A 22,309-nucleotide genomic window follows, 5' to 3' on the forward strand; every position below is an offset into this window, starting at 1 on the left:
AGAAGGCCAGGGGCAGATAAATGAATTTCATGAAGCCTTAGAAAAGATGCAAAACAGGTTTACACTGCTGCAAGTATAGCTTTTGGAGGATACAACTTTTATGCTTGTGCTCAAAGGGGCAATGAGTCATTTGATTAATTTTAACTGCTGTTATGTCAGTGTCTGTGGTGTGTAATTTCAGCACAATGGCAGACAAAATGAGAAGAGATCACCTAAAAGTAAATGTTCGGAGTAAACAGATACAAGAAACCATTATGGACTGTTTGTTTTTGTGCTTTTGTGTGTGTTCTTTTTGTGTTTTTTTTATTTTATTTAGAGTGAACCTCTTTTTCACAGACAAAACTGCTAAATTGGGCTGTTGCGGTAGATTGAATGTGCTGGGATCAGGAGAAAAGTGGTTGTTGGGTTTTATCCTTAATCTACATATCAAGCTGGTTGTGAGAGAGCCCATGACGGAAGATTGGATAGTTAAGCCTCTCCTGGAAGCCTTCTCTGAGAAGTCAAACAATCTGGAAATTTTGTGCACAGTATTAGTCTCAAGCAAGAGCCAAATCCTGTATAGCAGGTGTTAAAGCATGTGACTTTGAAAGTAAGAGCAGAGTTGAAACTCATGTTGTACAAAATAAATGAAGAAGACTACAGAAGAAGCAGAGTCGTCAAAGTGGATGTTATCCACAGTTCTGTACAGAAAACCTGACAAATAAAGGGAAATGTCATCTCCCTACGGAGCAATTAAATCTTCCATACCCCTCTCCAGTCAAATCACCATATCTTGGCATGGAACCCAACCCACAACACAAGTGCCTCAATGGACCGAGCAAACAGTAAGTGTGACAAGGGGGCAACACTGGCTGGTGCCTCTGTGGATGTGAAATGGGGGAGCAGCATATCATTCACTTTAACCTGTGCTTGGGGTTGGGCATATAGGGCCCAGATATAAGCCACGTAGTGGGTGCCAAATCACAGAAACATCGACTCTCCCTCAAGAAACTCCCAATAAGGGGAGTCAACAGCCTTTTCAAAGTAAATGAGCATCTAGCCTTTAGGTATTCAGGTGACTCAGTTGGAGGCATAAACCCACACTGATCCTGGTGGACCAGCAATGTTATCACCCTGAGCAATCTATTTGCCAGCACCTCAGTGTAGAGTATAATATCCACATTTATGAGGAACATAGGGCGGTATGATGCACAATGTCCTGAGTGCTCCCCGGTTGCTTATAGACCACAGTAGACCAAGTCTTCCCTATCAGATGCTTGCATGCTTTCAATTGTTTTGCATTTTTTCCGTTGTCTTTTGATAAGAAAACCAGAGGTATGTTGGGGGGACAAGATTTTCGAGTGATAATGCAATGGTTCCAAATCACTAGCAATGTTCTTCTGAACTTTTTTGATTTTATTTAAGACAATATCAGGACATCTTTGCAGTGCTGGTGGATCTGGGCATTTCTACGTAGTGAATGGCACCTACTGGCGCCTTTTTCTCTAAAACAAGTAATTTCTAATTTATCGCCATTTTAAACATCAAAGGCACAAACAATCTAGAAATATGTCTGATGGAGTAAGCAAGTATCACCTGGACATAACATCAACTCATGCTTAACACTACCTAATTTTGTAAGGAATGTCTTCGAAGTATATTTGGCAGATAACTACCTCCATAGATTACAAATTCAACTAGGGCAGCACAGGCTGCTCCTTTGCTTGATCAAAAAAAGAGACAACTTTTGTAACAGTCACTTTATGTTGCCCACTTCTGCACCAGAGAAAGTATGCGCAGAAGAGGGGAGTAGGGAAAAGGATAGGTAGAAAGATGTAGTTACTGATATGGAATTCTGAAATTACTTTTGAAATGAATGAGAGTAAAATTATATGTAGTGATAAACTATGCAAGATGCTCAAGCAGCTATCTCACCTTCTGTATAAGTAGGATACCAATTGAAAGGACTGATTTCTGAGTATCGATAGAGTGCTGCCTTGTACACATGGCTTCCTGGCTAGTACCTAAATGCACCATCACACAAGTGTCTCCTACCAGAGCAGTAAACAAACATCTGGCTGACAGGGATTGAGTTCCCAAACTCCACTGGGTACCAGATTTGCTTCTCCATCAATTTTTTTTCCTTTATCATACTGTCTGTGATCATTATATGGAGTTTTTCCAACTCCTTACGTTGTGTTAAAGTCAGGTAGACAGCAGCTTTGAATGAAAATGAATGTCTTACTGTGAAACTGTTGTTGACATTCTTCGTGCTGGACTCAGCGACACTGGCATCCGTCAGGTCCACCTCATCAAAAATAATGGACTGAAAACAGGAAGAGAAAATTGAAATTTAGACCAGTCCTACCATGTAACTGCTTAATTTCATGAAACGAAAACTAGCAGAACTAGTGCATTCTCAAGGCATCAGACCAAACAACTGTGTCCTCATACCATAGCTTCTCTATAGCTTTCTCAGGCTTCATTTTATACATCTGCATATTTGGTTTGTATTTCTAAATTCATCTACTCCGGGCAAATAAAAAGTATGCATCTTTTATTCTTTACAACACTTAGGTACAGAAAGCACCTCCCATGAGGGTTTTCTTTGCCCTTAGCAGAGGAATTCAACACTCTGATTTATGTAGGGTGATTAAATGGTGAGCTCCAAGTTGTAATTACACATGTAGCTAAAATCTCAAGTCTCACTCATTGGATGCAAGCCTCACATTTTAAAGGACAGTTTCACTCTAAACCAGTCTCAGGATCGGCCATGTTTGGTCCAAAAACCTCAAACTTTAAATTCTACACTCTTGGACTGACTATGAGCTATGTTGTTGTAATGGGAGAAGCACAAGGAACAGAACTTTACCACAAACAGCATGCTCCCTCAAAGACACATAATACAGATACTTAAGCATAACATCAGATTTGCACAGAGAGACTTTAATGCTAAAACATTACCAACGAATAGACTTTTCTTTTAAGGAAGCTCCAGATAGATCCTGCACATACAGGCAATCTCCATTATTCAGCCAGAAGCTTACAGCTAGTTTCACACACGTCCTCCAGTTTCTAGACACTTACTTGCTGGTATGATAAAGGTAGTAATACCTTGTGTTACTTCGTAACACGTTTGCAACGCTAAATGCTGGAAATCATAGGCTTTTAAAGGTACTAAAATTATCAAATTCAAGATTGAGTTAACCGTGCTGGGATTCAAATTTGCAAGCTGCAGATCACACATCTGCAGCATATATTTGACTCACTGAGCCAGCTTCCTGGCTAGGGTTTTGTCATTACGATGTATACAGTGCTGAAAACTGAACAATAAAAACATCTACAACTACAGCGTGCAGTAGTTGTAGGTTAGACAGCTCCTGCACTTCTAAGCCTGTAGAGAACATGACATATATGCCCTATAAATGCATGGCTTGCAGCCAAAGTCTACAGACCAAAGCACCAGTTTATGACCATTCTCATACAGTACTTTACGTTTACAGCATAACTGAACAGAAACTTTAGAGTAACTAATTCACAAAAAAAACTCTACTGACACGCTCACCAGATTACTACTATTTTAGCAGCCAGTCCTCCTTAATTAAGATTAATCTCAGACATAGAACCTTCTAACTAAAGGCAAAGTTTGAAAAACAATCATCCACTTTACATCTAATCTTACGAAGAAAGCCTCCAACTTAGAACCCACAACCAACAGGCCACCCACCTTGGTGGCAATCTCAGTCAGAAAGACAATATGCATTAAATCCACCCTCAGATAGAACGATCCTTCATCTTCTAACTAATTTGTGAGACTGATCCTCAATTTTATAATACTTTTCACCAGACAAACAATACAACTTAAAACCGGGCCCATGTTTCAACAGTTACAAATGTGTTTGCTGTTCTCTCGATAAACACAAGCAGATGGATATTTTCAATAACCAGAGCCTACTTAGCTTTCTCAGTCTTGTCATTTTAACATTGGATCTTTGGCGATTACCACAGTTTTAACACATTTAAGCAGATTGCCATGTGTCTATTTGCCACCACATCTGCAATAAGACTTTGAGGAGACTGGATAAATGGTATTAACCATATTATATTATGTTTAGAATGTCCTTGAGAATCATGTCCTTGTAACTGAACAGTTGTTTCTAATTCCTAAATTGATCTTATTAGCAATCCCAAAAAAGTATAAGGTCAGTGTAGTAGCACAGTACATATACTCAGCTGTGAGTGTCTGGCATTACTGGGTTATGTACTTTTAGGTGAGCCAGACAGTAAAAAGCCACTAGCCTACAACATCCTACATAAGTATTTTGTTGTGTCCTCCCATTACATGTCTACCTACAAATAGCATTTTATACTGGTCCTTCTTTCAGAGTGTAGATCTGTGACATAGCCCACTTTAATACCTATCTCTCTGATGCCTGGATTTCATATAGAACTGATTGTTCATCACCTGCCAGATCAGCAGAGATTAAAACTATTCTTTTTGCGAGTACTACAGCAAGGTTTACAAACCTAGACCTCTGTTTTTGTCATTCATCTATGGTGGCAAATCCAGAAGGGATTCTACTATCATCATTATGTAGGTAGAAACACCGCATAGAACACAATTCACCAAACCATACTATATTTGCTGAAAGTCTTGAGACACTTCAATCTAAGGCCCATAGTATTAAACAGTTTTATTGTTTTTTTTCCCCACACAGTTTAATTCAAAAGCTAATTTTGTAAGGAATTCAAATTTTAGCTTCCCTCACTGCTTGATCGATGAACTTCACAGGACAGAAGACCATACAAGCTGGTGTGCTAAATGCCTTGTTGTAGACCAATCTCCATGATATCACCTCAACCCCCACCTCCCCCCTGCCATAGCCAATCAATTCAGTCTTTCAGTCCGATATCTGTAGCATGGAAGCACCACAGATCCCTGCTGTTGAAGCTCATGCAGTGAAAGAATGGTCTGCAAATTCTCTAAAACTTCTCCAAGTAACCCAGAAGTAAGCATGGAATCTGTCCAAGGCCAACTTATTCCATACTTTGACCAGCCACATCAGTATTGAGAGGGTTTGTTCTTTTGCCCACAATGATACTATAAACAATTTCACATTGGTAAGCAGCTGCATGCAGAGCATCTGTTGATTATCAGTGCCACAAGGAGCTATTCAAGGTCCATGTCAGGGGGGATGGTATGTGCTAATTTCTTTAACTTGAGGAACAGCCAGTTTGCCTGGTTTTGCAATCTCTGCAATTTCTCAGCATTTTTGAGGTACCTGCATAGCAAAAGATGCAGTAATCCAGTTGTGACATCACCAAAGACTTGTTCAGTTTGATGCAATGTGCTCGCAGGAGCAGGGGAGCTTCCTTCTCAGCGACATCAAGTGAAATATTGGTACTTTTAACTATAGTTGCCATTTGGTGCGCAAAGATAAATGTGATACAAGCTGAACTCCAGAATTATTTTCTACTTCTGTGGGGCTGTGCATAGCTTCAGACATTTGAATCACAGAAGGTTGTCTGATGTTCTTGCCACTTTGAAGATTCTGATCTTTGAACCACTCAGGCAGAAGAAGCTTTCGTTCACACAAAGCTGTATGAACTTCAGGAATTTGGAGAGGTCGTTGTGCCTGCCCAACAAGATGGAGGAGGATGTCACAAGGTTATATTGAGAAGATTACTGTCACAATGGTCTAATCTTGAAGAGAAGGCAGGACAATTTTGATCCCTGTTGGACCCCACAAGACCGCCTTCATTTTGAAGAAGCAAAAACAATTCTTATTTGTTACCAGCGACCCAACTGAAAAGGCTGACACCAATAGAGGAGCCAATCTCACAATCCCAGCTGTTTTTTCCAGGAGCTCTCGATGCATTTAATGATCAAGAAGCTCATATGCTGCTGATGGGTTGAGCAGGATTAGGACTCCAGATTGGGTGAATTTTATGGAAATTTTCACTTCCATCTAGAGACACAAAATATAGATCCTCCTGCATCTCCAACCCCATTATACGATTGTTTTTCTGTTTATCTGGCTCCAAAATTATTTCAGCTTGGGGCAGCTACATCAAGTGTGGATTAGATCCTCAATCTCATAAAATCCCCCCAGTACCATTCAAGCTTACAGGTGGCCGAACCAAGCAAGACAAGTTCAGATTAATCCAAATGTTACTCTTGATCAACTTCTGTCCTACAGGAACTCACTCTAAAATAGAGGCAGTACAAGTAAACCAGGCACTTCCCCATTCTTTCTCCAATGCAGTTTGTGAAACGTAAAAAACGAAATCATAGGAAATCTGGGTGGATGTATAAAACCTGCTTTTTCTCTTTAACTAAATGCACAAAGACTTTACAATCCACAGTGATGTGAGCAATGACAGACAACCTAAGCAATTGTTAGAGAACATGTTAAAAATGGGGTTTCGTTACTAGTATCAGGGCCAAACCATTAAGCAAGTCATACCACTGACCTGATGTTTGCTCCAGCAGATTTAGTTTGTCTCTAACAAGTTCTACTCATTATATGGACAGACCATTATTTAGTTACATTTTCAGGTAACATTAGGCTGAAATACGGAGCAAAAAACCTACATGGGAATGAAATCAGCTAGAATCAGTGAACGCATATGAGCTCTTTAAACAGTTATGAGCAGAAGTAGAGCCATCAACCCCTTGATTAAAGGTTAAGTATCTAGTAAAATAAACAAAAAACCTCCCCACTGTTGTTGAGTTAGGAACAAGTGTTTTTTTTTTTATTTTGGTAAGAACTTTGGTGCTGTTTGGCGAATCTTCACATTTTCAAAAGTAGTTTACCAGTCACTTCAGCTGTCGCCTGAATTGTTTTGGGGTGATCCGTCAAGCAGGAGACAACAAATTTTGCAGAAAGCTAGATCTTGGTCCAGAAAGAGTGCTTTTGCAATTTAGTGTAAATCTGTTCAGTAGTTTTGGAGTGATTAAACTGAAACTATTTATGTATCCCTAGAGACGCAGATCAACCGGAGCGGATCCATGCGCCAACAGCAATGAAGTGACTGGCTGACCACAACCTGAGAGGAAAGTTGTGGCTGCCATTTTACGCATCAGGGCTCAGTTCCTTGGGGGTGACAAAATTTAAACATGATAGAAGGGGTCATGGTGGAGGTACCCTGACCCGTGGGACAGATGTAGAGTCTCTAAGGGAACCCTCATGTACAAGAAATTGTCTAAAAATGTGTTTTTCTTTTGGGTGCCCGCAGATTCTCCACTGTGCTCAGCATGACCCTTGTGTGCTCTGTTGTGGATCCGCAGAGTCAGACCCCAATGAAAAAAAATAAAATACGTAGACCCACACATCTACTCACACACCCATTCACAGCCATACAGCCACTCACTCAGATCCAAAAAGCACTTAGACACCCACATACACACCCACGCAATCACTCACACAGCCACTCTTACACAAACTCAGACCCACACAGCCACTCACAAACCCATAAGACCACTGATACACCCACACAGCCACTCCCACTTCACCATACCAATACCCACACACACAACCATAAGCCACTAACGTCCGTCCTTGTGTAACATTCACATAGAAGCCCTATATAACTTTCTTTAGCACAGTATGTGTGCCACACCTTTAAGGGGGTTCATATGAATCTCCTTCTTGATGTCTGAGGGAGCACTTTCTTGTGTTTATCTGGGAATCCCTCTCAAGCATCTTTTTGTTCCATAAAGCATTAGCTTATTATGTATCCGATGTTGCTTTTAGTAAGAAAAAACACCCTTAAAATAAGGCCTTCTTTTCTCTGTATCAGACATTCACACAGATATAGGATTCACTTAATACAAATTACCTTGCAGACATCTGATACTCTTAGGTCTGGTGGATAGTCTTGAAGCTCCAGCAGTGCTCAAGGGCATATTAACGAGACCCTTTGCATCGTTCTTGCACCACACAATGTGGTGCAAGAGCGACACAAAGCTGGAAAAATGAGATCTGTGAAGCCACGCAAAGCCACCTTGCATGGCCCTGAGTGGCTTAAACATTCTTGAGTAATGCAACGCAGCACAAATCACTGCATTGGGTTACTGTGCACAAGGGAGACATTTCCATGGGTGTTGCAGGTGTGTTCCCATGCAACATCCATGGATTTTGACACATTCCCACATTTACCATAAGTGGTAGATCTGGGAATGTGGCAAAAATGTATACCTCTGCCGGCAAGGCGTATGGAGGAGAAATGTATTTATATCTCCTCGTTTTTTTCTCTTTCTATGAGGAAAAATCCTCAGGGAATTGTTTTTGTGCTGGAAGGTGCCCCATCCTACACAAAAACAACCCTGCATGAAACTGAGGCACCTCTAGGCTGCCAAAAGTGTGCCAGCGTGGGGAAAGGCAGGAATGCACGGTATTCACTTAAATAAAGCACATTCCTGCCCTTCCCTGTCACACAGTGAGGCACAACAATGCTACTTGCTGCACTGCACTGCAAGACAATCTCGTAAATATGCCCCTAAGTGTCTGAGTGGAAAATATTAGCAAAGCCAGTAGATCTGGCTTTAATGGGTCCATGCATGAAAATATAATCATTCATAAGTGTTGTCTGCATGTGTTAGTATATTAAAGGCAGGAATATTTGCAATCTGTGCTCTTATACTGGCTCTGAGAATCTCTCTTCCCTCATTGCGTGAACTGATAGCCCCCCTATTGCAGCTTGATGTAAAAGCCCTCCCCGAAGTTCAGGTTTAGATGAGCCCCAACCTGACAGAGCCCTTCTCAATTTATAGATCTTCTGGACAACTTCTAGCTTCGTGCCATTTGCTGGTGAGGTTACTACTCACTGCCCGGACTATCTCTGCTTAATAATTACAAATCCCTAAACCAATATTCCCTCTGGCATTTCTCAGTTTTCCCGGAAAAACTTCAGGCACACCTCCATTACAGTAACACAACAGCTGAAACACAGAGAAGAAAGCAATACATCAGAAGCTCTTCTTTATGTCTCTAGCCACCCTCCATTTACCTGTCCCTGTGTTTATATATTCAGCTTCCTTACCTCCTCACCACATATATCTATTTCTCATCTGACTTTAGGGAAACATCCTCAGTAGTCTGTAGATACCTGTGTACATTATGCTTTCAAAGAATACAAAGCTTATGTAAGAAGCTGCACAAATATGACCCAAGTAACTTCCAGCTTATATGGTCGATTATGTGGTTGCTGGAAACTCTTTCAATTGTCTTATGTACAGCTGAAAAAAAGTGGGAGGAATACCAAACTATTGTTTAATTAAAGTGTTATTTTTCTGACAATTGCTGGTTGAATACATTGTAGGATACAATCCCAAGGTGTAGATTGAACTGTACTGAATACAAAACTACACTACATTCATTAGAATGCTGATTGCTCAATTTGTGGTTTTGGTAAGAGCGGCACTGTCCATCCATTATCTTCCTAATAGACTTGTACGAATGTTACAGTATAGACTCTAAAGCTCCCTTCAAAAAGCACTATGTGTACATGTGTCCAGGGAAGTAACCATCTATAGTGCAGCAGTTGTACGAGGGGCCAGGGGCCCAGTGCTGTGAAGGGCCACCTGCACCCAAATTAGGTTTTTTATTTTTGCTACACACGAAGGGGCAGGACACCCATTTTCCTTGCATAGTGGCCAGTGGCTTCTATTCTAGATCACTGTGTTTGTGACATGTGGAGCGTGCCCCTGCTGAATAGTCAAGACACACACTATGCTAGGTGTAAGGCATCAGGGATCGAGCGCTTCAGCAACCTAGGTTTTATGTATATCCTGATGCTGTGTGGCATTTACGTAGGAGCAGTGAGTTGCTTCCAAGCCACTGAACATCAGTGTTGTGTGATTGTGCCTATGCCTAGAAACCACACCTTCCTCTTCAGCCAGGCAGAAATATTGGTGTACATGATGTGCAAGGAGGACCATGAGGTCGCAGAGTGACTTGGGAATTAAGAAGCTGTCATCTCATACCAAAGTTGCTTTCTGTGGAGCAGAGTTCACTCTAAACCCTCTAGAGTGTAAGGAGATATGTTTGTTTAACGGGGATCCCTGCCTCTCAAGTGCGAGAGGAACAGCTTCCAAATTTTTATGAAAGTCTTCGCTATGGCTCTGTGGAGGCTGTCATCATTGGCTGCCTGTCTCTCAATGTCTGTTACAGATATCGCCTTTGGACAAGTGTCTTGCATAATGCGTTTCAAGATGTCATCTACTTATCTTGAGTGGACTTGGTCTTTTGGGGATCCTGGTTGTGGGCGCCTCAAGAGGTTAGTCAGCTGTGTTGCTGTACCTGGGTTTGTAGGACAGTGACAACCTGTATATGTGAAGCTGGAGTACCCATTTTTCCTTGTATTGGAGTTTGGCGAAGTGCGGTCCCAGCAAAGAGGGACAGGAGAGGCCGCTGATCAGTTACCATCCTGACATCTTCCATTATACCATTATATTGGAAGAGGAAGTGCTTGAAATGACTCTTATTGGCAATGCTTCCCTTTCTAGTTGAGAGTGCATTTGCTCTTTCTCAACTACAGCCCAACTAGCAAACATGATGGGTTTCAATTAATCTCTGCCTTGTTCCTGCATGAGTAGTGCCACAGGCCCATCAGTTCTGCCATTCACAATCAGTTAAGTGTTTTTTGCAGGGTTGAAATACCTCATTGTGGAGTAAGATAGAAGTAAGCATTTGAGCGACTGAAATGCATGCTGCTGGACTTCTCCCGACACCCATGGAGTCTTAGCCATCTTCAGTGTCTTTAGTGGCTCGGACAGCATTGCCAGATTGGGGATAAACTTACAGAAGTAATTTGCCATTCTGGGAAAACTCAGCACTCACACTTTGTGGGGAACTGGGATCTCGGATGTCTTTTACTTTTGTGGATAGACACCAACTTCCACACCATGAGAAAACAATCTTGGAATTGCACCCCCTTCTTTTTAGGAACACACATTTGTGGCAGAGGTCAAGCTGTTATCAATCAGATGTTGGAGAAACGCTCTTAGGTTCTTGCTGTGCCCAAGGATGTTGCAAGCATTCATCAGAACGTCATCATTGACATTTGAGCAAGCTTTCAAGAACAGAGAGATTATTTCAAAGCACTTTTAGAAACTTTCCCTGCCAAAGAGATCCTGAGGTTCAGATACGTATAGTGTTGCAGACCCAAAAGAGTTGAGAAGGTTGTCACACACTGACAGCCTATTGAGTATTAGCTGCGGATAGTCAGCACTGAGATCCAACTTGGGACCCATTCACACTGCTGATCAGGTCACTGATTGTGGAAGGGAGGTGTCTCTCTCTCTCTCGATAGCATTGTTAAGGAGCCTTCAGTCAATACACCGTTGTTACTACCACTGGGGACACCCAAGGTGTGGGGCCTAATATTTTCTTCATAACATACAGCCATCCAACACATGTTTTGAAGGACACCCCCCCTTTCTCAAGGCTTCTATGTAATTGATTACATCATTTGCATAATTTCTTAATCTTGCAATTTTATATAATCCACAAATTCGAAGTCCTACGTTGCTTCATATCGGTATCGGCGACAGAGATCACACTGCCCTGGCCTCTTTATGGCCTTCTAACATTAGGAAGGATCGCAAGATTAGGAATTTATACAAGCTGATGTCACCAATTACATATAAGCCCGGAGGAAGACGGTGTGTCCCTGGAAACGATTTGGCTGGCTGTACGACTGGATTTAAACTAAATAGAGATGTATGTGAAGAAAGAAGAGCATAGGCTGCTGCAAATTTCTGTGAGATAGCTTGAGCAAAAGAATAAAACAAGGATTACAATTGAAGCTATCCCTCCTGTAATGGATTTGGAATATTGACATATTAGTGGAGATGGTTTGAAGGTGAATGTGCTGGGCTACAGCTCCCTAACGCCAAGATCTTTTTGATTTTCTATTTTTTTTTCTAACCCCCTAGCTTTTCTAGCTTCAGTACCTTTGATTCTAATAGGGACAACAAGTGGAAAGCTATTTTCCTGTGTTTGAGGGCAGTGGGCTTGACAGTTGAATACTTTAAGGCCAGCCCGCATCAAGCTCTATTTTGACCAAAGCAGCTGAAACAGGTGGTCTAAGTCTTTCCGTAGCAGGTCGATACCATAGGAATGCATGCTGTGGGCAAACTGGATCAGTCATGCAGCTAAGCAGGCATCCGGTGTGTACCCTAATGACAAAACCTTTGGTGTTCCAGATAGTCTCAATGTGAGTAACATCAGTATAAATGTCCCTGCTTGAGAGAATGGGTCTTAGCTTCTGAAGGCAAAGATTTGAGTGGCCGTAACTGGCTACTTGGGGAGTGGGTTCAGTTTGTCGACCTAGCTATGACTTACAACATTTACTGAGACCTATGTGTTTATAAGGGCCATTAATGTTAGTCCTTGGACTCTCACTCTGAATGTTGGTTGGTGCCTCATATTCCCCACAAAGTGTGTGGGAAATGTGATCATGAACACTTCTCTATCTTCTTAATAGTCATCGGGTTACATATTAGGTTTTGGTCTCCCCCAGACTGTATGCTTGTCATCGCTTTTGCCTTTTAACATGCGCAGGTCACAACCAGGGGGGCAACACGGTCTGAGGCTCCCAGGGCATCATCACATTTGGTACACTCCAGCAAAGTGATTGATCTTTCAGCAACCTAAACATGTTTTCCTCTAGACAGAGCATTCCTCCAGAGGACAAAGTGATAGTCCATAGTAGCCTGAAGTGTTCCTGTCATCTTTTAGGTAATTAAAAAGCCCTGAATGATCCCTGAGGGACCTGTCACCTCATGACAGCATCTACAGTTTCCATCTTAAAGGTGCGTGTTGATCTGGCTCATCTTTGACTGATGCTTTGAAAAACACAGATTAAAGTTATTCATTAAGTGCGTTAGTTTATGTAATAAGCCCGGGTTAGGATGTTCGCTAGTGTGATGCCTGGTTTATGGAAGCTAAGGCAGCAAAAGACAGCTAATCAACAGCCTTCAATGGTATGTGCTCTCACTACTTTGAGAAGGTTGTCTTCTACACATGGGCTCACTAGCTCTCCAAGTCGTGCATAGAAAACATTGCTAGATTCTCAGTTTTGCCTACCTTGCCTAATCTTTATGCGCTCAAAGTCCAGATTAATTTAAGTGTAGAAGTGTGCAATGAGAGCACCGACTGGCCTCAAAATAGTTGTTTAGCTTTGTAAACTACAAGTGCCACATGGAGGCAGACATGGCTGGTTTGGTATGGTATATTTACTCAAAGGGGGTTGTAGGTTGGCAGAACCACCCACCTGAGGGACCAATTAACACAGTCCCTTCTCCGAGTTCAATTGACTATTGAAGCGGTAGGGCCACTGCACCATCAAGGCACGGAACAGGGACTGTCATGGGAAGGTTGCCATCCCCATCCTCGGATTTTCTTAGTTTGATCTTTTGCTGTCAGCTGGGCTTCTAGTCTAGTATCTAGTAGGCAAAGCAGCACGGGCACATTTCTGATTGAGGGTGGAAACGACCTTTGGATAGTAGGAGCATTGCACATGTTCTTACCTGGCTTTCTGGCTCTTGGTTGGCAGGGTGTGAAACGGACATGGTCCACTCTTAAGATATATGGCTTGTTACACACCTGCCCTTCCCAGTAGCTGTGGTTTTCACTGCCTTTAATGTTTTTATTCAGATACAATTCAATGCTTACTACATGAACTGGACTGATGGGTGGGCCAGGCTACAGGCCTGTTCAAAGTTGCTTGTCTTATCCGTGACAGGTACACGGCCATGTCATAATTTGAAAAACAAAAGGTGCTTGTCTCATCCGTGGCAGGAATAGGGCCATGTTCTAATTTGAAAAACTAACAGACAAGGAGAGATGTTCCAGGGACTTATAGCACACTCAAAGAAAGAGAGGTTAGACACATGGGAGAAAATACGCAAAATATCAAAAGGAGCGCCAAAGAAGATCTCCAGGACCAATTATGTAGTTAAGAAAGCAAATTTGTTTTGCTTAACGGGAGGAATCAAACTGGTTGCCTTGTGGACCAGACGGAGAGTTTTGAATACCATGAGTCTCTCTATCACAAGTCTCTGTAACAAATCAGTTGAAAATATACTGATTTTGCATGTTTAGCAAAAGAAGATGATAAGTTGCTAGGTGGCATTGTTTAGAAGGTATTTAGGAAAGTCTGGATCAGGACCATTAAAAGTATGCAATTCTACAGGTATATTTTTTACATTATTATAGATTTGCTGCATTTGACGCATAGGTAATGATCTGCTGCATAATTTGCAGACTTTAACACAATATGTTGTTTATAACTCAAATGAACTGAAAGTTACTAAAATGCAGCAACAGGTGTTGCTGTGCATTGGAAGTCACTTTTCAAAGGTGGACTGTTCATCTTTCAGTTGCACATTGCTGAATTTGAGTGTTAAACTAGCTCTAATAAGGTAACCAATAGTGTTCATGTGTTAAAATGACAAAATAAAGATCTGATACTAATAAACAATATGACTCATTATGCCACATTATTTGCATTTTCTGGCTTCATAATTTAGTAAACCTGGCTGCATAATTTAGTCCTGCCTAGCTGCATAATTCAAGTGGCCCTGGCCTAGAGGAGAAAGCGGCCTTGACAACCAGACCACAACATTTTGGAGAGAGAAAAGGAAAACTTTTCTGTAAAATTTGTAAATTTGTTGAATGGAAGAGCAGAAAGTTAATTACAAGTTTAGCAACTACTGGTAGCTTTTCTGATAGATATATATATATCTATCTCCTAGTGGCGCACACCACTAGGTAGTTATAGTTAGGACTATGTTTCCATAGGAAAAGCGATTTTTTGACTTGCCTATATCTTTGACAGCGTTTGACGAATCTTCATGAAATATTCCAAAAAAAGTGTTGTAGTGATTCGGGCTGTGCATGGAAAGTTTTAGGGTGATCCGTTAAGCGGGGGCCGAGAAAAAGAAGGCTCAAAAAAGGTGGTGTTTCTCATGTTTATTTTCATAGGATTCTTTAGACAACTACAGGTCGAACCACTGGACGGAATAACACCAGATTTGGCAGAAAGCTAGCTGTTGATAAGCAGATTACGCTTTTGCTTATTTGGTGTGAATCTGTTCAGTAGTTTTTTAAATATTGAAGGGAAAATAAATCTGTATACCTCTGGAGCAAATAATTCATTTTTCACCAATACGCATGCAAAAAGAAGAGTTGCAATTGGCTGACCACAACCTAACTACAAAGTTGCAGCCGCCAATTTATTTCATAGGACAAGGTTCCCGGGGGTGAAAATCCAAATTGAAAAAAAGTGGCATAAGAGGTCAGGGTGAAGGTATCCTGACCCCAGGAGTGTGCTATAGCTGTGTTTTAGGTACAAAGTATGGGGTCTAAAGTAATTTTTTGCATCACAATGCACGATATTCACGAAAATTCTCACAATTTTGTGAATTATTTGCGAATATCAAAAAATATGAAATCAAAATCACAGACTCATTCATAAACTAATTAATTCACTCATACATGCACTTAGAATTTCTATGGTTTTATACGAGGAAATTCAGAACCTAACTATAACATCCCGGTAACCTTTGTTTTTTTTCAGTGACTATATATATATATATATATATATATATATATATATATATATATATGTATATGTATATATATAAAAATTACAAAACATGAATTCTTCTCATAACTCATGAGCTGATAATACTTGAAGAAAAATGGTTGAATTAACAAATTATATTTATGGAACAAATCTGTTTTATTGCTTTATCCATGATGAAGCAAAACCACCTCTTTGCAGTAGTACACAGCGTCTCATCTACAACCCCAGGGGCCAGCTGCACGTTCAAGGAAACCAATATATCATACTGTACACAGCCAAATGCCAACAACCCTGGGATCGGCGGCAATAGAGAGGAATGAAGTCTATACAATAAACTCTTCAGAAAAAGGAAAAGATCAAGAACACCCCCCACCCAAAAAAACTCAACCCCTTCCCTAGTCCCATCCTGTCCAAAGCTATTATAATGCAAAGCAGGAAGTGAGCAAGAGTAGGCTGCCTCTGCTGGTGAACGCTGATCTCCAGTTCTATCCACCACCAGCCTTCATTGTTGATCCAGGAGGAGGCGCAAGACCTGGAGGAATGACGGGCAGGTCAGCTCACAGAATTCATGCGAAAGCAGACTAATAAAGGGGTCTCATATGCCAGTATATCTAGAAGGCTCTGGATCTACAGCCAAGGATAATTTCTCTATTCCTAAGGTGAACCATAACCTGTGCAGCCATCGGGTGTGGTCAGGGACATGAGGAGTGCCCCAATAGAGTATAACCTGGTGAGCAGCATTAAGGTCTCGAATCATCTGTGGACCCTTGTGTGAGCACAGAGAGTAAGTCAGAGTGTTAGGGGGCCTCTGTATAATATAGGCCAGGAATCTCAGTGTAGTGGTCTCAAAGACTCGGTCAACATCATCGAAAACTTGTTCCCAGAATCTGGGGAGGTTGGGGAAATGCCATAACAGTTGCAATAAAGATCAAGTATTGCCACAGTCCCGCCAACATTCTGCGGTCGCATGCAGTGCCCACTTCTGTAATATCCGAGTGGTATGCCAACTTCTGTAATATCCGAGTGGTAAGGTACCAGTAAGATGCAATCTTATAGGCCGTTTCAGACCCTGCTATGTTATGGGCTGTGTGGTGTACTCTGTAATAATATACATCGGTCCAGTCTTTGGTGGGGAGAGGTCTACCCAATTCCACTTCCCTGCGTAGTTGGCTTTTGGTCTCAGTCAAAGGCTGATCCCATCTCCCCTCAACAGATTATACAGGTAAGTGTAAGATACGTTCGGTATTGTCGCCCACCTGTCGGGTTGGTATAAACCCTGCCTGGTCAAGATCGATCATTCCAGGCATCAGGGGTTTGAGGCATGCTGCTAGGAAACTGGCAAAGAGCTTCACATCAATATTCAATAATGAAATCAGCTGATATGAGCCTCAAAGGGAAGGGTCTATGTCTGGCTTCGGGATTACAGGAATGGTGGCCTCCTGCATGGTATCGGTGATCGCTCCTGTTTCTGCAAAGGAATTGAAGAGCCAGTTAAGTAACGGCACCGGAGGCTTTCATGGCTTTCAGGAGGGCTATGGCAGAAATAACTTCTTCGATGCGGACTGGGTCATCGAGGGTCGCGGCCTCAGGATCTGGCAACCGTGTGAGCGTCCTGGCCTTGAGGTATGCTGAGGGATCGGTACCTGGAGAGTCCGCGGAAGAATATAAAGTGCTGTAGAAGGCTCTGAACGCATTTGCTGCATCTGTCGCCATCTCTGTCCTAGTGGTGGGCCCGTCTGAATTGTGTTCACCATCCCAGCATGTGATTTGCTGCGTAGGTAATGTGCTAGCATCCGACCGCTGAGGTTACCTCTCAGGTAGAATTTATATTTAGGGAGTAGTATCACATATTCAGCCTGGTCTCACTCAAGGCGGCTGAGGTGGAGTCAAGCCTTTTCCAGTTCTCTCCACACTTTCTGCGCACCCGTGCGCTTGTGAGTGGCCTCTAAGGCCACCACCTCTGTCTCCAGAGCCGCATGTTTCTCTTTTCTGCGCAGACTGTCCACTGCCGCCATCGCTATCAGCTCCCTATGGATCACAAAATTCAGAGCTTCCCAGACCAACGCTAGGGACATGCACCTTGTGTTTTTGACTTGCAAGTACTTTTTACCAGCTTCCTAAGAGCAGTGACAGCCTGGGTATGTAGCAGGTTATCCCATATTCGCATGGGAGTGTTCATCATCTGAGCAATGGGGAGCCGAAGTGACAAGTGTACTGGTGCATAGTCTGACAAGAAATGTGGTACAATGCAGGTGTCTGTTATCAGGCTCACGAGGGGGGATGAGGTGAAGAAATAGTCAATCCGCACGTACGTTTTAGGCACGGCTGAGTAATAAGTATAGACCTGGGTTGTGGGATAAAGACCCCAAAACACGTTCTGTAGGCCAAAGTCAACAAAACCACTGGCGTCCTGCACTAGAACGAGCTCCCGTCTGGCCAAATCATTGCCCAGATCTATCTAAGGTCAAGTCCATAACCAGGTTGAAGTCACCCCCTACCAAAATGGTTGTGTCCGGCATCTGCAAGATTGGGGCAAGGGAGGTCTCCTGCTGCTCATTTGGGGCACAGACATTTATCAAGGCCAATACCAACGTGTCAAGACTAATACGGAGTGCACGCATACGGCCCTTGATCTCCCCAAGAGTCGTCAAGACCTCCCCCTGAAATCTCTGGGAGATAAGTATGGCCACTCCCCATCTCTTGGAGGCGCCCGAGGACCAAAGCTGTCTAGGAGACCAGCTTGAGCGCATTCTATGGATATTTTTCGAGAGCAGGTGTGTTTCTTGTAAGAGGCAACATCCGTTTCGGATTGCTCCAAGAGGGAAAAGATGGGCAGCCGATTGGCAGACTGTTAAGTCTCATACATCGATACTAAGGATCTTCAGATCCTTGGTTCACAGAATGATGGTGTTGTTGTGTAGCCATTTAAGCTATAGCTCCATGCACGTTAGTTTAATACACTAGGCCGCTGTGCACTTTGACCTAGATATATTTTATTCGGCTTCGCATTGTTATTTTTACAATAACCAGTTTTACGGTCTTGTTTTAATTTCTTCTATCTAACTGTTTTGCTTAGCCCAGCACTGTGTTCTCAAACAAGACATTCTTGATCACTTTGTGCTTCAGTCAAGGCTACAGTTTAGTACATTGCCGGTGAACGTGGTAGAAGTTTAGTCTCCAACATTCGTAGAAAATACACATCCTTACGTAGGGACATTTTCTTATAACATTAGCTGTGTTATTATAAAAACACTTCCTAGTCCCATTACACGTTAAGAGGGAGATTCCAGCCAGGGAACCACAACTGTATACCGATTGCTGAATGCTTCGCTGCAGATGCTAACGCAGACTACAGGCCTTTGCTCAGGTATGAGGGTCGATGTCCTCCCGGGGGGACCTGAAAGGAAGAATTAGAGCTTAACATGCTGTGCTCAAATTATGACTCCGATAGAAAGTAGTCCATCGATTAGTGGCAATATGATAGCGTTATTCTTATGCTTCACTCTCATTGTCACCATTTTAATATTGTCATGTTGTGGCGTTCTGGTTATTGCAGCTCACGCTTTGCTATCTAAAATGCAGTTGTTTTATTAAACCAGTCTTTAAAACTCATACTGCTTTTATTGTCATTTATATATGAGACTGAATTGCGAATGAGAGAACCGGATGCGACCTGAGTGACCACGACTTCCCTGAGAAGTATGATATGTCATGCGCTCGGCTGCCCATTCATCTCTACCTTTCAGGAGGGACGAGGCACTGCTAGTTAGCCGGAGCAAAACCCAGATTTGGAGCGACAGGTGTGTTCCACTGTGGGTCAGACTCAGTCTCCCACACCGTGGACGATCTTGCTGCTCGAAATCCAGTAGTCTCATTAGAATAATGGGAGCCTACGCGACAGTGTAAGAGCATGTGATGGCCCCTCCGATAATTCCATTTGAGGCCCCGTCAATCCCCAAGTGACTGCCTTGTCTTTGCATGGATGAAGACGTAGGAGCACAGAAATAGGTCATGAACTAAAACCACAAACCCACTTAACCAAAATAACCCTGTAAACCTTTTAAACAAGCCAAGCAAAACGGCTGAGTCAGAAAAAAGAATGGGCCTTGTTGGCCAGGAGGGCCAATTTCACCAGTCTGAGGTGGATGCAGCACCATCTATCTGAACAGGTTGTTCCCCGCCCCCCCCAACACCCATCCTGCCTGCTCATGAGTGGTATCACAGAGGGTCCTATTCATGATCCCGTCTGGCCGAGATCACCAGCCAGGGTGGCCAGGGTGGCCAGCACCACCTCTCGCTCAAGTGCTATGGTGGCCGGGTGCAGGCTTCTGTGGTTGCTGCTTCCGGTGACGCTTTGGCTGGCCTCGGGATGGGTGTCCTGCTGGGACATACCCCACCTTAGGTGACTCAATGCCAATTACTGTGCAGGTCTCATGCAAGGATCTACTTGATGAAGCCTGCCATTGAAGTAAAAGATGTACCTGAAGGGATGTCCCTTTGAGTAGGAGATCCCAGTGTTCCATAAGTGGGTTGTTACAGGTCTGAAGTCTCACCTTTTCTAAAGGGTGATGGTAGCAAGGTCCTGATACAGCAAGGGGGTATGACCTCGAAAGTGGAGAGGATGAAGCTCCTGAGCTCTGTGAAGAATGCTTTCTTTGACGCAGAAGTCAAGAACACATACCAAGATGCCGGCAGGGGCACTCGTGTCTGGCGTGGCAATCCTACTCAATGGCATCAGTTGAGCTTCATGATGGGGGGGTCGCATCCTCCAAATGATGCTGAATAGAGCAGCCACATAGGCTTCAAGGTCGGGTCCCACTGCCACGTGACAAACCACCAGTATGCAAATATTGTTCCGCCTGGAGCTGTTCTCCAGGTCTTTTGTGTGGGCCTGGAGCTTGATTTGTTGTTCTTGAAGGCAGAGAATTTCTTGTTGCATTCACTCAAGTTTTTCATGTCTGTCATCATACTTACGTTCCAGTGAGGCAAACCTCTCTCCTACTTTATGTAGGTCTCTTCTCACCTCTCGCAAATCTCAGGAAAGTTCTCTTTTACTAGCCTACAGGTTTTCTTGTAGCGAGGAAAACACAGCTTCTAAGAAGGTACGTGCCAAGGCCTACAGTGTTGCACAGATTTAAAAAAGCCAGACCATCATGGGGGCCTCAATCTACGGTGGGGGCAGTGGGCCCCAGTCGCTGGCAGTAGAGGTCAGCGGGGAGTGCTTCCTACCTGCAGGTCCGTTTATCATCTGGATGCTCGGTCGTATGACCGCTGTGTTCCTCCCCCATAGTCATGGGGACAGTCAGAGCCTGCTCAGAGGTGCACGCATGCGGGCCCAGGCTCGAGCCACTCTGCCAATCTCAACCCTTGCCACTCACAGGGCCACTAAGCTTTGGGGCTGCTAGCTCAGGTTTGTGAACCTGGGCTCACCTGTGTCAGCCCCAGGTGTCATGGAGTTGCAGGGGCACACCCAGCCACGGAGGACACCAGCTGAGGTCTACCCACGAGGTCCTAGTCTGACAACAGATGTCCAACTGCGGAGCCGCATACTCTCTCCACGCTCCCCTCCAGACAGCTCAGAAAGGTCTTGCAATAGGGGCTAGGGTAAGGTGCCTCCCACCTTCAGTCTCTGTGGTCCTCTGAGGGCTTGGCCTTTTAGTCTCTGCGTGCAGCCTTCTTTGTCGACGGGACACTCTGCGCATGTTCTGAGTACACGTTCACGGGACGGAGAGGGTCGCCCGACAGCCTCAGTCTTCCAGTGCACTATGGGGGTCGCGGTCACGTCGCCTCCACTGCTTACTGCTCCAGCCACACCACAGCTGACACACTTCAGGGTCACTTCCTTCGCTTGGTCCCTCGGCTGCAATGGGTGTCTGCTGCCCCGTAGGCCCACCCACGAGGCTCAGACCCGGACACAGGTAGTCAACTGTGGAACCGCACACAGCCCTCGCTCTCCCCACCAGGCTACTCCGACAGGTCTCCAGTGTACTCCGGCTGCCCCTGCTTCAAAGCTAGGTTGATCTAGGCAGCAGGCAGGGTGCTGTGCAAGGCTGTGGGTTGGAGGGGATGGATAGACTGAAACCCACGTCTCAACGATCCACCATCTTGGCCATGCCCTAACAAAATATATTTAAGGGTGATATTTGAAAACTAAATTTCTGCATTGGGAAGACCTTTTACCAATAATATTACTGTGGTGGCATTTCACATGTATGATTACTTAACAGACAATTCTATCAAGAGAGATGATACCAGGGTATTGCCATGGAATGTAGCTTGTGTTCGGGATAAGCTCTCTAACACAGAAAGTATGTTGTTTACTACTGGACGTAATATTGTTTGCCTACAAGAGACTTGGTCCTTAGATCTCAAATTAAATAGCTTTAGGTGTTAAAATTACAGCCCCCCCATCTCGCTCATAAACACCTAAAGGTGGACTGTCCACTTTAGTTGCAATTAAGTTGACAAAACTTAAGGTTAGTGAAGTTAATTCTACTTCTTTCTACCAGATGATTTTATTTAACCCCTTCGCTGCCAGGCCTTTTCCACCTCCTGTGCCGAGCCTTTGTTTGGCTATTTGGAGCAATTTGCGCTTAGGCCCTCATAACTTTTTGTTCACGTAAGCTACCCACGCCAAATTTGCGTCCTTTTTTTCCAACATCCTAGGGATTCTAGAGGTACCCAGACTTTGTGGGTTCCCCAGAAGGAGGTCAAGAAATTAACCAAAAAACAG

The 22,309-nt window shown here is 43.4% G+C and overlaps 1 protein-coding gene across 4 annotated transcripts in view; it reads right to left on the reverse strand.

Moving 5' to 3' along the window:
* The window catches only part of DGKD (diacylglycerol kinase delta), a 1,336,482-nt gene that overhangs the window by 1,278,426 nt on the left and 35,747 nt on the right, over positions 1 to 22,309 (reverse strand). For all 4 annotated transcript variants that reach the window (XM_069213762.1, XM_069213763.1, XM_069213760.1 and 1 more), the window contains exon 3: positions 2,225 to 2,305. In XM_069213762.1, coding sequence (XP_069069863.1) covers positions 2,225 to 2,305 — 81 coding nt within the window. The remainder of the gene's footprint in view (positions 1 to 2,224; positions 2,306 to 22,309) is intronic.

Source organism: Pleurodeles waltl, chromosome 11 (genome assembly GCF_031143425.1).
Source record: "Pleurodeles waltl isolate 20211129_DDA chromosome 11, aPleWal1.hap1.20221129, whole genome shotgun sequence".
Classification (NCBI taxonomy): Eukaryota; Metazoa; Chordata; class Amphibia; order Caudata; family Salamandridae; genus Pleurodeles; species Pleurodeles waltl.